Source organism: Sminthopsis crassicaudata, chromosome 3, assembly GCF_048593235.1.
Source record: "Sminthopsis crassicaudata isolate SCR6 chromosome 3, ASM4859323v1, whole genome shotgun sequence".
NCBI classification, from domain to species: domain Eukaryota; kingdom Metazoa; phylum Chordata; class Mammalia; order Dasyuromorphia; family Dasyuridae; genus Sminthopsis; species Sminthopsis crassicaudata.
Window position 1 is genome coordinate 381,806,251 of NC_133619.1, and position 15,031 is coordinate 381,821,281.

At 31.2% G+C, this 15,031-nt stretch overlaps 1 protein-coding gene across 3 annotated transcripts in view; it reads right to left on the reverse strand.

Annotated features, from left to right (window-relative positions):
• LRP1B (LDL receptor related protein 1B) overlaps nucleotides 1-15,031 on the reverse strand; it is a 2,473,587-nt gene that overhangs the window by 205,724 nt on the left and 2,252,832 nt on the right. For all 3 annotated transcript variants that reach the window (XM_074301983.1, XM_074301982.1, XM_074301981.1), the window contains 2 exons: nucleotides 12,868-12,984; nucleotides 2,513-2,619 (listed from right to left, as the gene is read on the reverse strand). In XM_074301983.1, the coding sequence (XP_074158084.1) occupies nucleotides 2,513-2,619; nucleotides 12,868-12,984 (224 nt within the window). The remainder of the gene's footprint in view (nucleotides 1-2,512; nucleotides 2,620-12,867; nucleotides 12,985-15,031) is intronic.

Sequence of the window (15,031 nt, forward strand, 5' to 3'; positions counted from 1 at the left end):
TTCTTTACTTGAATCCCGAGGTAAAAATAATAATAATATCAATCCTAAATAACTGAGGTTAAATGACTTCTCCAGAGTCATTCTGTATATACACTGCAATTTTCCCCAGTAGAATAAATGTTTCTTGTTAGCAGGGATAGTTCCATGTTTTCTTTTCCATCTCCTGCACTTAACAGAAACTGAAGTACAGAAGGCATTTTAAAGGTGCTTGTTCATTGACTGACTAAAATATTTAAAAGGCTATCATGTGGAAGAAGAATTAGACTTCTTTTATTAGGTTTCAGAGAGCAAAGTCAGAGGTCAAAGGTAGAATCAAGAAATTGAAGCTTAGAAAAAATGAAATTACTTCCTAATAATGAAAGCTGTTCCAAAGGGAAATAGAAAGCTTTGGAAGATTATGTTTCAGTCCTTCTTGTCAGCTTATATCACTGCAGGTATTTAAATGGAGTCCATTGACAAATATGCAGGAAAGGAGGTTCCAATGGAAGTGTCTTAAAAACTTGAGATTTTCTCTCTGCTCTTTTCATCCTCTCCTTTCCTCTCCTTTTTTTTTTTTTTTTAATTCTATCCTATTCTTTCCTATCAACCTATATCCCAGTTAATATTTTGCCCACAAAATATGAATCCTATTTTGGAAATCATGTAACAGTGAGTAGAGTTAGAATAGGTTCCTATACTATATGTAGTTATAGCAAAATTTTGAAAAAACCAGGAACAGCAAAATAAAGTCATTTGTCTTGGAAGCTCAGGGCAATGTTAGAGTTATATTTAACAGAGGATCAATTTATATTTTGGTAACTATAAAAAAGGCAATAATTCTAGCCACTTTTTACATGATCACATTTTTAAAATACATTATTGTTATGTATTTAATTGATGATTTTTTACAGCAAACTTTAGATGATTTTAAACAAGTTTCCATACACTTCCTTTGCAAGTAATTCAGTTTTCTTTTGTCAGAATCATGTATATGATGACTACATCTCCTATTACTTTTGTAGATAAAGCTTATGTTTTGGGAATACAATAGAAATTCCCTGTCCAGTATTAATATTTCAACTACATGCAATCATTATTTAGTGCATTTCAGTGTTGGCAGGAATAATTTCTGACAGATGGTAAAATGAATAGAGTTAAAGAATCATGAAAATTCAAGCATATAGCTATAGGATACCTACTGACACCAACTGAAGAAATGCTATCAATGGTTTTAAAGTACACATATCAACAATGATACTTAAAAAATATAATGGATTATTAATGACTTCCATTCATTTAAGATCTTTAAACCTAATAAATCTCATTTAATATTTAAATGGTAATTAATGAATCAAGAACACAGATTATATTCACAGATGCTTTAGGTAGCAGACAATATTAAAGAATATTATATGTGAAATAGAGCAGAAAGAAAGAAAAAGACTGAATAAGAGAGAAAAAAAAAGTGAGTAAGAAACTTTGATTCATTAAATTCTAAAATTATATGTATATGATAGACTCCCTCATCATGTTTCAAATATAGGGGTATGCCTCTCTTCCCAGCTATCACTGAAATTTAAAAACCAAACCAAAACAAAACAAAACAAAAAAACAAGTATTTATAATTCCAATCTTGGCTTTGTATTTATCATACATGTATTGCATATATATATATACATATATATATGTACATACGTATTTATACATGTGAATATGTGTGTGTGTGTGTGTGTGTGTGTGTGTGTGTGTGTGTGTGTTTGTTAAGGCTTCTTCAGGCATTTTATCTGAAACCCCAAGTGTTCTCACAAAAATGTTTTCTTGCCCATGAAAATATTTTCATTTTAACAAATCTTAAAGTACAAAATAAATATTTATTATCATTTATTATTTATTATTATCATTATTATTTAGACATACAATAATATTTTAAACAAAACTGTTTGAGTTACACAATGTGTATGTAGCTTATCTTTTTCATCTTCTTATATAGCTAATCACCTTCATCACCTTCATTTTCATTAAATTACCAAAATAGTTGCTTAATCTTTCGCTCTGGCAATGTGAACATGGCCATATATTAAATGATCTGTTTTCTGCATCTAAGGAAAATTGCTAGTTCTTATTGAAGGCAATAGACTTGAAGAAGAGAAATTATAGACAAGCCACTGTTTAAAATGCATAAAAATATTACCGTGTCTATAAATACTGCAGCAAGTTTATGGACACATTCACAGATGGCAAGGGCATCAGCTATGGGGAATAAAGTTTCTAAACATCAATTCCTAACCCAGCCATCTACCACTTGAGGTAAAATACACTATAAAATTGACTGTCAATAGTAGCATGAGAACTATTCCCTATGCTGACTATGTGTAGCTTGGTGGGTGGTTGTAACACTTATCTGAATGTGTTAAGAGCAAAGGTCAATTTCATATCTGTCCTAGTCACACTCATTGGACTGAATAATAATAATTATAAATGTGGTTCTAGAGAATTGTTTTCAGTTTAGTTTCATTTTTGCAGAGTTGCCTACCTCATCTGAGCCATCTGCACAGTCATAATCTCCATCACACCAAAACCTTGAAGAAACACAGTCCCCATTTGCGCAGAGAAAGTCTTTCAAGGTACAGGTCTGTGGCTCTGGGAAACAAAAATTTTTAAAAAATTAAAAAGTGTTAGTCTGTTATGTGCCACTGTATTCTGAAATGTATACAGTATAAATCATGAGATCAGATTAAGAAGAAGCAAATTGGAAGTTAGCCGAGCAAAGCAAATAAATTGTGTAGGAAAAAATGCCCCACTGAGAAGCTACAATATATATTATAATGAATTTTCAGACTTATTTTAAAAGACATGAATAGAAAGTGACATTAAAGCAATAATTGGCAAACAGACAAAAGGTAAATACCTTACTTCTTAATAAAAAAAGCCAGCCAAATTGCAAGAAGTTATGAAAATCTACATATAATTGTGGTATAATAATGACTCTCATGGCTGCTGAAGTTATGCCATTACAAGTATTTATTTTAAACAGACATTTTATAGACAAAATTCATGGGACAACTCTGAGGATCTGAGGGAAGAGAAGCCTCCATTCCTTACTTCCTTATTGTCTATTCTGATCCTTCTGTTTGACCTCATTCTTCTTTCCTTAGTGTCAACTATGTGCTACCAATTTCCATTATAGCACAATACCTGGCACGTAGGAAGATCATGTATGTGTATCTAAGTATATAGCTATGTATGTGTGTCTGTGAGTGTCTATTAACTTTGTGTGTGGCTCACTCAACTGCATATCTGAAGAACATGTATACTTTGATTATTTGTTTTTTTGTTTTGTTTTGTTTTGTTTTGTGGTGTTTTTTTTTTGGCTGGTAGGTTAAGATGAACTCTCTCCAGTGCTTTTAAATAACATTTTGAATGATCTACATCTTTCCTATGCTTAATCCTATCAGTATAATGCCTTTCATAGATTGGAGTGCTGAGAGTATTACCTATAGAAAATCCTTCTTCCATTTTAAATCTGCATAAGAAGACAATTTCCTTCATCCTCACTTTAGTCCTCCTCAAGATGTTTCCAAAACATATCATTTGCCTATATTTATGACAGCACAAATTTCCTATTTAGGGTGAGCACCAAACTAAAGATTCATCACATTGTGACTTCTAATTTACTAATTTATCTTTACTTTCCTCTTTCTTGCAACTCTAGTTACATTAAAATCTTCTCACCCTTCCTTTTTTCACTGACACATTTGGTTTTATCAGGAAGTGGGAAAAACAACATTGTAAAAGGAAGCTGAAAAGCTAAGTAATAGAAAATAAAGGTTTCTTTTTTTAAAGGAATGGAGTGAAAATAAATATTACACATATGGTCATGTCTAATTCCTTACAAATGAATCAGAACTCTATAATTTAGTATGCTTTGGAGGTTCTACTGAAAAAAGATTAATTTGCCCCTTAATGTTTTAATTCCCCATTTATGCTAATTGAAAATGAAATTGTGTGTCATATGTTAAACCATTATGATTTTGCTGGCTTTGACACAATTTTCTTTATGAATGGATCAAAAACCATTGTGGTTGCATGATTATAAAAATGGTACACATTTTTATATGTGTATGTATGTGTGTGTTTTCCTCCCTAAAAATATAGATTACATGCTGATTCTGAAAACAAACTTCATTATGCCATTCTTATTTCTCTTGTTCCTAGGTATGGTGCTAGAGAAGCAAATGAATTAAAAAACTGAAATTAAGAGTGGGAAAGATTTTCCCATCCCAATGTGTCTCATCCTGTCTCTGTGTTTTGAAAAATGTCAGCAAATTCGCTTTTGGTTATGGGGAATGAATTATTTATAAACAAATACAAACTTTGTTGAATAAAATAGATTCTGTGGTTTTAGCCTCAAATTGTGTAATGCAGAGATGGAGTGTAGTGTAGTGAAAAGAACATTGGCTCTAGAATCGGAGAAAGTGAGTTTGTGTCCTAAGTCTGATACTTACTAGGTGTGTGACTATCCTAACTTCTTTACATTTTCTGAGCTTTGCATTTTTTCCCTTTTCCTTGTAAAAGGGATGACTCTTTATGACCCCATTTGAGGTTTTGAAAAGCTCCTGGAGGGCTTTGCCATTTCCTTCTCCAGATCATTTTACACATGAGGAAACTGAGGCAACCAGTTAAATGGCCCTCCCAGGGTCACACAGCTAGTAAATATGTGGAGATAGATTTGAAGTCAGGAAGATGTGTCTTCTAGACTCTAGGCTGTATAGTCTTTCCACTACATCATCTAGTTGTCCCAAGGATAATAGTAACTTAAAGAAATTATTCCATAGTATTACTATGCATAAAGAATTTTATAAAACAAAAAAAGAAGCATAAATGTTAGAAGTTATTTAAAATATTCTACTTCATTACTTTGAAGAAAACATATTTAATAGTGAAGAACCCATAAAAATTGACATTTCTCTTCATCTATCTGTTCTCTCTGATCTTTCCAAATTTCAAGATGAGGTCAATTTTTAGACCTTGGTATGGTAATTATAATGATAGTTATTTTGAGATGATTGACGGATGCCTTGAAGTTAACCTGCCATAAAATAAGTTAAGAAAAAATTTTCTATAATATCTAATATAGACAAACATTTTAAAGAATATTTCCAAAATATTATAGTTTGTATCAAAATGCTATCAACATTTTTCAATTAGTTTAATTTCTGAATGAACTGCTTTGTTTTGGCTTTGAGGTAGCACTAAATCAAGAGAGAGTGAAAAGAGCATATTATATATATACATATATATATATATATATAAAACTATAATCAACATCATATTTTTGGAAATAAAAGCATCAGTGAAAATTATAGTATGAGAGGTAGAAGAAACTTAAAAAGTTATTTGGCCCAACTTTCAGCATTTTACCAATGCAAAAACTGAAGTTCAGAGAGTTTAAGTGGCAGAGTAACACCATTATAGTTGGGGCTGAATCTATAATCTAGATTTCCTGACTTGGTCCAGTGCTCTTTTCAAATAGAACTGTGCTAAAGAACTATTTTATTTTTGAATTTAATAATATATAACATTTGGAAATTCTTTGGCATTAAATAGCTTTTTAGTTGATATCTGTATGTGGGGCAGCTAGAGGGTGCAGTGGATAGACCACTAGCCCTGAAGTCAGGAGGACCTGAGTCTGATCTGATCTGGATGTGTGACCCTGGACAAGTCACTTAATCCCAATTTCCTCAGGGGGAAAAATGTTATATGTATGTAGGCACATAAACATATATATAGAAGAGATTTTTACTGTATAATTAATACAACTTACATACAAAAATAATATTTTGATATAGATGTAGTTACTAGACATTCAAATAAAGTAGGAATAGCTTGTCTCCATATATATCACTATCACACAGCATTTTAGTCAAGTATTTTTATTTCCACTTTTGTTAGTTTGCTAGTTACTCATTTATTATTAATGTAAAAGAGGTAAAGTATTCTGTATGGCTAATAACTGGGAAGGCAAAATGCTTTGTATTCATTCTGATAAATAAAAAACATTTTCATGGTAAGATTTCCCTCATGTTTCTAGGTTTTTAATGTCAAATTCAGAACTCTAATACTAATAAGATTCTATTGTTTTCAAGCCCAAAAGTTACCTTAAAACACATAGTGATCTATTACCAGCAGCTATGAAAATTTTATGGGAAAACATTGTATTTAAAACATTATTTTGTTAATTGCTTCATTTCTTTTTTCAACTAATTTCATATCTATATCTCTATATATATTCACATATAGACACACACAATTACACACAGACACACACACACACCCCTTTGGTAAATAAGAGACAAGTTTGATTACTTAATATAGCTGGATTCCTTACTGGATTTTCTTTGTCATTTAAAACTTAAATATTGTATAAATGGATTACTTTGAGACATATGTTTTTTACATTAATGTATTCCTTTGACTTTCATCAGTCCATACTCTTTGACTCCTTTTGCTATGTGATTATTTCAATAACTTCTCCTTAGAGGATTGTATACCCTCCTACAGATAATTATCTTATTCATCTTTGCATCTAACTTTCATTTTTACCTCTTTTTTTTTTTTTTTAATAAACAAGTCCTTTAAACTGTTTGTTAATTCAATTTTTTATATGGCTTTTCCTTGGTAATTTAATGTTTTTAACCGTTATGAGTCTTTTTATTATGGTTTAGGATTCTTCTGAATCTTGAATGCTCTAAGATTTGCAGTAAGATTGTATTTCCAAAAGAATATTGGTTTCACAGAGGTGGGCTTTCTCAACAGTAATCACTTTAGGATCATTGAAAATACCACAAAATTTTCCAATTATGAAAAATTTCCTCTTAATCAATTAGGCACTCCACCAATAAAAACTTTATTTTCTGTGTATATATATATATATATATATATATATATATATATATATATATATATATATATATATATATATATATATATACATAAATGTGAACATATATATTAATTATGCAGTGTACATATTTTTCATTTATAAGATTTGTCAATATAGTATAGGTTTCATAAAAGAAAGATGAGCTGGAAAGTTTTGAATTTTTCATCTCTTTGTATATCTACATAGATATACAAAGAGATGAAAAATTCAAAACTTTCAATATTCATTTCATTAAAACATTAAGTACATTTTACATGCACACATGAATACAATACAAATTATTACATGATCAACTTATATTAAATAGAGGTTTTTGATATTGTAAGAGGAAAGAAATATGGAAAGGAGAAAATAGAGGAAAGAAGATAAGTGGAGATGAGAGTAAAAAGAGATCAGATTGACTATATATAATAGACTAATTCAAATGACTTTTTGCATTACTACTGGTTTGATTAATTATACTTTCACATACAAATACTTTTGAAAATCATTGAGATGAACTTATGATTTGGTTTAGACTGTACATAGTAAACTTTATAACACTAAAAAAAAAGTATAACAAGTCTTCATATGTCCTTTTAATTTACAATTTACTTCACATGCCAATACTCAAAAAATCAGTGAATAATTATCTTCAAGATACACCTGCCACAAAGTCTTAAATTATTTTAATACATACATGGAAGCTATCTTGTTTCAAGAGATCCTTAAAAAGTCTGTGTTTTGTTCTATTGAGGTACTTTATTTAAATCAACAATTAATTGAGAGTAGGATTTCATAACGTCTTAGTCTCTTTGCAGCCACATATGTAGATGTAGAAAATCATCTTTAAAAGCCCCATCCGTTCCCTTTTTACATTTTCTTCAAGGATACTTTAGATGTATTTGCAGGCCATTTTTTTCCCCCCTGAGGCTGGGTTTAAGTGACTTGCCCAGGGTCACACAGCTAGAAAGTGTTAAGTGTCTGAAACCAGATTTGAACTCTGGTCTTCCTGAATGATGCTCTATCCACTGCGCCACCTAGCTGCCCCATTGCAAGCCATTTTTAAATGATTTCCTGAGTTTTAAAAGGAGGTGACCCAGTATAGTATTTCCTGACATTTGTCTAAAAGTACAAAGTTACTTTTTTATAAAACAATATTTCCAGTCCAAGTCTTAGGTTCAAAATGTTAGGAAAGGTGTTTCAAATAAAAATGACATTTCCTGTTCCTTTTCTAATTAGATTTCATATAACTTTCATTTATAAATATTAGAACTATATTAGTTTTTATTATGTTTATTTTTATACACAATTTTTGTGTGTGTGTGTGCTGAAATATTTGGGAAACAAATCTTGAGAGTATTACTATTTTCTCATCTCAATTATAACAGTAGAGAACTAGACTTTCTGTTGAAACATATACTAGACTCTTAATAGATTTAGTGTATTGCTATAAAAGTAAATTCACAACCAAGATAGGTACTAGATCTGTGATTTTATTGGCACTGGGAACTATTGGGTGAGAAAACTCTAGCAATGCAGGTCTCACTGTCTCTGATGGTCAAAAAAAATCTCTTGCTGAGAAGCTGTGACTTGCCCAGATTCAGGCTGCTATTATATTTCCCAGATGGAACAGGCCTTCCTGCCTTTTTAACCAGTTCTCTAAACAACAATGTACTTGATTTATTTTGAGAAGCAATATAATAAAAAAACATACTTAAATTAAAATGGACAGATTTACAAAATAACAGCATTTGTCTTTCTGATGTAAATTGATTTTGCCTAACCCTCTTTTTTATCTTCTTTAACTTATTGTCTTATGTCTCTCTCTCTCTCTTTCTCTCTCTCTCTCTCTCTCTCTCTCTCTCTCTCTCTCTCTCTCTCTCTCTCTCTCTCTCTCTCTCATTATATATATATATATACATATTATGTATAGTATAAGTATACATATATGCATATATATTACATTTAATTCTGGTGAGTTTTGCTGCTTATCCAGTAAAAATTCAGCATTTCTTGTGGCAAATATCACCATTTTTTACTCAAGATAAGTCACTCTCTTTAGTGTATATATTTTGTTGTTTATTCTTTTTTTGACAACATATATTTTATTCTTTTGGGGTTTCATTAACTTTTTTTTTTTTTTTTTTTTTTTTTTTTTTACTTTTTAAAAAAATTCATCAAGAATATTTACTTTGGGCTATAAATAGCAGATAGGTGGTACAGTAGATACAGTCTGACATTTTTCATTGGGACAGAACCATCAACTCCAACTTTAGATACTTACAGGCTTTGTAAGTCTGGGCAAATTACAACTTCTGCCTGTTTTAGTTTCCTCATCCGAAAATGGGAATTACCTACTCTCTGGGGTTAATATGAGAATAAAATAAGATAATATTTGAAAAGATCATGGCAGACATTAAAGCAATATCTAAATCTATGCTAATTATTATAATAAACTTTTAGAGAGTAGGGAATAGTACTGTGTTGACTACCATTAGGGGCCTTTCTTTACAAAGAAAGAATTTTAATTTTTCAGATAATTCTCCCTTTTCCATTTGTTTCTTTCTTTGGTTTCACCTCCATGAAAGCATATATTAACTTGAGGAATGAGTTACTCCAGCTCTTCTTCCTACCTACCAGATTCCCTTTGAGTGTGGTCACTAGATTTGATTGTAAACTCGAGGGCAAGGATTTTCTTTCTTTTTCTTATTTATATCCTTAGTGCTTAACGTAATTTCTATCATGTTGTTGCTCAATTATTTTTCAATCAACTTCAACTCATTACTCCATTTGAAGTTTCCCTGGCAAAGATACTGGAGGAGCTTGTCAATTCCTTCTCCACCTGATTTTGCAGATGAGAGCACTGAGGCAAAAAAGGGTAAGCCTTATGGCCAGTAAAGTGTCAGAGGCCAGATTTGAATTTAAGAGGAGTCATCCTAACTCCAGACTTTATTTTCTTTATCAATTCTGCCATTTAGGTGCCCCTCCTGAGACATAGTAGGCACCTAATCATTTATTGAATTGAATTGAATTATATGCATATGTATATATCCACATATTCATAAATATATAGATACATAAACACTTACATGTATGTCTATTGGTGTTAAAGCTGCTATTTTTACTATTGTCTTCTTTTAAACTCTTTGTTCTGTTGTTTCTGTATTTGCTTTTAGGGGAGTAAATACTGATATACAGTTCAATTAGCACCCTCACAAAATTATTCCAAATTCTATACTTCAGCTTTGACTTCTCACCTTCTCTCTATTTCTGAATAGCTAATAATTTACAATGAATTTTCATTTCAATTTCTTGCTGAAACTTACAATTAAACACATTGCAAAGAAAGTTGAAAGTCCTTTATATTTCCCTAAATTTCAGGCATAGGCAATAATTGCACTATAATGTGACATTCCAGGGTCATAATTCTGGAGTTGATTTGGATATTTCTTCAAGATCCCTTTGTGCTCTGAAGCTATAGTTCAACGATTAAGAAAAAATTACTCTTAATCCAATATCATCATTCTGGTGGAATAATTTCCAGACTTATAAGCCATTAATATTTTCTAATTATCTAAAGGGAAAATTGAATAACAGAATCTTAAAACAAAATAGTAATAATAAGAGCTTACTTCTATATAACTTTTTAAGTTTTTTTAAGTTCCTTCACAATATTTTCTTATGTCGATAGTGAAAATATTATTCAACTCATTTAAGAGCTGAGAATTAGAGATCACATTAAATGCTTGTTGTCACTCAGCAAATATCTGAGGTGAGACTTTAACCAAGTATTACATTCTTTCCAATATATCATGCTCCCCATCCAAAACCTCTTGATGGCTCTCTTATTTCTTAAAGATTGAGCCATGCAGGGGGCAGCTAGGCAGTGCAGTGGATAGAGTACCAGCCCTGAATTCAGGAGGACCCGAGTTCAAATCTGGTCTCAGACACTTAACACTTCTAGCTGTGTGACCCTGGGCAAGTCACTTAACCTCAGCCTCAGGAAAGGAAAAAAAAAAGATTGAGCCATGCATGTATAGAAGGGACATTGTTACCTCTTCCATGCTTAATCAATATCAGCTATATCAGTGGGCTATATCAGTGGTATCACTTAAATTATTCATAGCTGACACTGTAAGATACATATTGACTTAGAAAATCATGTGTTACTGTTATCAATGTTTTGTTGTACTTTTATTTATTTTTAAAATACTTTCCAATTACATTTTAATCTGATCCAGTTTTACTCAGGAATATTGTAGGCCACTTGTGAATTGTAGGTCACATATTTGATATCTCTTTGTCTATATAATGTTCAAATTAAGTAATTAAAAGGAACAAAGACTATTTGAATGTTTTTCTGACCAAACAGCTAAATTATTCACAGGTTATAACTAAACTGATATGAAATAGATTATATTTGAAGATTTGATTTTTAGAAGTCTGTTTAGGTTTCTTGGGCGAATAAAACAATAACCACAGTTAGGAAAAGACAGTATTGAGTTATAGATGTAGGTGAATTCTGAAAAATTAACTTCATTATGACTCCCCATTATTTCTGAAATCAAATAACAAAGTCCTCTGTTTGGCATTTAAAGCTGTTCATAACCTGGCCTCTAACTTTCTACTCTTGTTACATTTTATTCTCACCATAAATGCTACAATTCAGCCACACTGGGCAATTGAATATTTCTTAAACATGTCCAAGGTCACTGGCCAAGTCACTTATTAGAGGCCAGATTTGAGTATTCTGGATTCTAAGCTGAGGGCTATATCCATCTGCCACCTAGGTAACCCACAGATCAAATACCATCTTCTATTGGAAGTTTTCCCCAGTGCTCTAAACTATTTAGTTCCTCCCTTCTTTGTTATTGTTTTGTACCTACTTTGATTCATCCTTCATTTGTTTATGAGTTCTTTAAGGTCAGTGACTGTTTTTGCCTCTCTTTGTATATAAGGTGCTTGGAACACAAATAAATGCTTGCTTACTGTGAGCTAACTGGCTATACAAGTACAAGTTATCACCAAATGATCACTTGTAGTATTACTCATGAACATCTTCTCAATAGAAGGTAAGATCTTTAGGGATTGTTTTCTATTTTTTCCCCTTGGTTTTCTCTATGTACTGGAATCTACATAGTGTTGGTGCTTAAGACATGTTTGTTGGATTTCTGTCTTTATATAATAAACAATCACATGGTATCTTCGTTCAGTATGATATGAGTTTCATGTTGCCTTTTAAACAGATTTAAAGATATGGATTTAGAAAGTAATGTTGTATTGTTAGAATTCTATCTTGGGAAGCAAGTTGATTGAACATTATTATTATTAACATTATTCTTACTTTACTGGAATCTATTTTGACAAGCAGAAGAGAACAATCTTTTTAAAAATTTATTTTATTTTAAAGAAAAGCCATTTAAACTACATGCTCAAAAGTATCTACTTTACAAAATGAGCTATGTAACTGTTCTTAGGAAGGCTGGATGATATTTCACTAAATAGTATGCATAAGGGAACTAATAACATTAAAAGGCTGAAATTAAATCTGCTAGTCTGTTAGAAAATATTTTTGTCCTTCCTCTATATAATTCAGCTTCATATCAACATGCAATGGGGGTTTCTTTTATTGTCAAAAATTAATGTGATTTATTAACTCTTCATGATACTGTTTTTAACCAATCTTCAGGACTATGTCACAAATATTACAATTCAGATCTGGGTCAATTTCATAGGAATATCCTTATCTAAATATAACCATATAGATGAAAAAGTAGGCTATGGGGTAAACAGAACCTAATTTATACTTTATCTCTTTTAAAGATATGTAGTCCACACCTGTCAGATTGGCTAAGATGAATAAATAGATGAATACAAGGGATAATATTATTTTAAAAATTAGTCATGCATATATTCTAAATAAAAAAAATAAAGATATGTAGTATTAATTGAGAGTTACTTACTGCAGTTTTCTTCATCTGAATTATCACTGCAATCGTTTTGGCTATCACAGCGCCAATGATCTGGTATACAGTTGTTGTTTTTGCACTGAAATTCATGAGGTCCACAAGTCTTTTTATCTGTAAAGAAAGTGATCATAATTTCAATGTTTGACTTCCATAAAAATAGCATTGATAAGAGTAGCTTTAATAAGAAAATTAGCACTGTGCTCATAGCTATGCAGAGATCTGCGATTGTTGACAATTAAAAACAAAATATTTTAAACTATTTATTGAATAATATCCCCAAAGCAAAGATTAATATTACCATGGGAAAGTTATCACACTAAAACTAAAAAGAAATGCTTAAGAATACTCTATTAGATATCTGAGTTTGATCCTAATAAGCAAGAAGAGCTGAATTTGAGCTGTAGGAGAGGAAAAGGATATTGGAGCAAAAAGAATCACATGATATAATGGCAAAGGAAATGCAATCGGAGTCAGAATATCCAGGATCAAATCTTGACTCTTCCATTTTTGTAATCTTGAACAAATTACTGAAATACTTTGTACCTGGTTTTTTCACTATGAAATCCAGTAGTTAAACTGGATGACCTTAAGTTATCTTCCAACCCTAAGTCCCATGACCATATTGTGCTTCTCTGACCATCTAAAGGATAATCAACAGGACACCCATCAGTCTGCTGAAATGAAAATCTGTCCAATGCATGCAAGAAGAACTATCTTTTCTAACACAGCTATAACTTCATTTTTTATAATTATATTGTCTGTGGCTCTAGCTCTAATCTTAGTTTTTATAGTTATATTATCTGTGGTTCCCAAATAAGAAATACCTTTTCATTTCAACTATCTGTTCTCTTCTGTAGATATTTTCCTACTTCTCTGTCTTGTTACTTTGGGCATATATATATATATATGTATATATTAACAGATTTGACCTCTTTCTCACATATGGTCCAATGGAAATGTCTAATATGACATTCTTAAGCATTTACATGTAGGTTTAATAGTACAGCTTCTCCCTGGTAATGTTAATCTTTGCTACGGGGCTAATTATTCAATAAATAATTTAACTTTCAACATGGTAGTAATTTCCTTCTTGATCTCCAGGCCTATAGCTGTGTCACATACTAGCTGCTACACATATACACACACACATACAAAATATATGTATTTATATATTTAAATAGAGCTATAAATAAAGAGATATCTATTAGATATTCATTCAGTGATCATTCCTATACCAGGTCCAACAATAAAAAAGAAAGACTTGGATACTGGATAAGAAATGCAAAATTGGCATTTATTTTTATTAATCATATTTTTATAGTATAAAGTAATATTTAAAAGATATATGGAAAAGGAGGTATGTCCATCACATAAAGAGAGGCACTCATGCTCCATTTGTAAGCAGTGTTAAGATATCTAGAAGAAGTTCTTGGATCTTTTAGTTTGATTCCCATATGTACCTCATGGTTTGGAGAAAGTTTGGTAATCATCTAGAATGAGAATATAGATGGGGCATAATATACACTTTATAGGGGAGTATGGGTATATTTGAGACTATATAGACACATCTGGGGGAGTTTGGGGAGTACAGTCAAGATGGCAGAGTAGTCAAGAAGCTGCTTGAGCTCTCCCAGTTTCTTTCAAAAAACATATGAAATCAAGTTTCTAAACAGTCTGATGGGATGAAACCCCTCTGCAGCTCAAGATTAAATTAAAAAGCTTTAAGAAAGATCAGTCTCACTGGGGTGAAAAGGGTGTTCCAGCCCAGTTCAAAATCAAATGCCAAAAGGTAGAAATAGGAAATGCTTACTTTTTGGATTACAATGCTGTAAATAGTATATTCAATAAAAGACCAGGGGAAAGTAGACTAAAATTAAAAGTTTGTTTTCTGAAAAAAATAATAAAATAGATAAACCTTTAGTCAACTTTGATTAGAAAAGGGAAAGAAAAAAAAAATCATCAGCATCAAAAATGAAAGAGGTGAACTTGCCACCAATGAAAAATAAATTAAAAAAATAAGAGGCATTTTGTACAACTCAATGGCATCAACTCTGGCAATCTAACAGAAATGGATGAACATTTACAGAAATACAAATTGCCCAGGTTAACAGAAAAGGAAATACAATAAAATACTTAAGTAGTCCCATTTTAGAAAAAG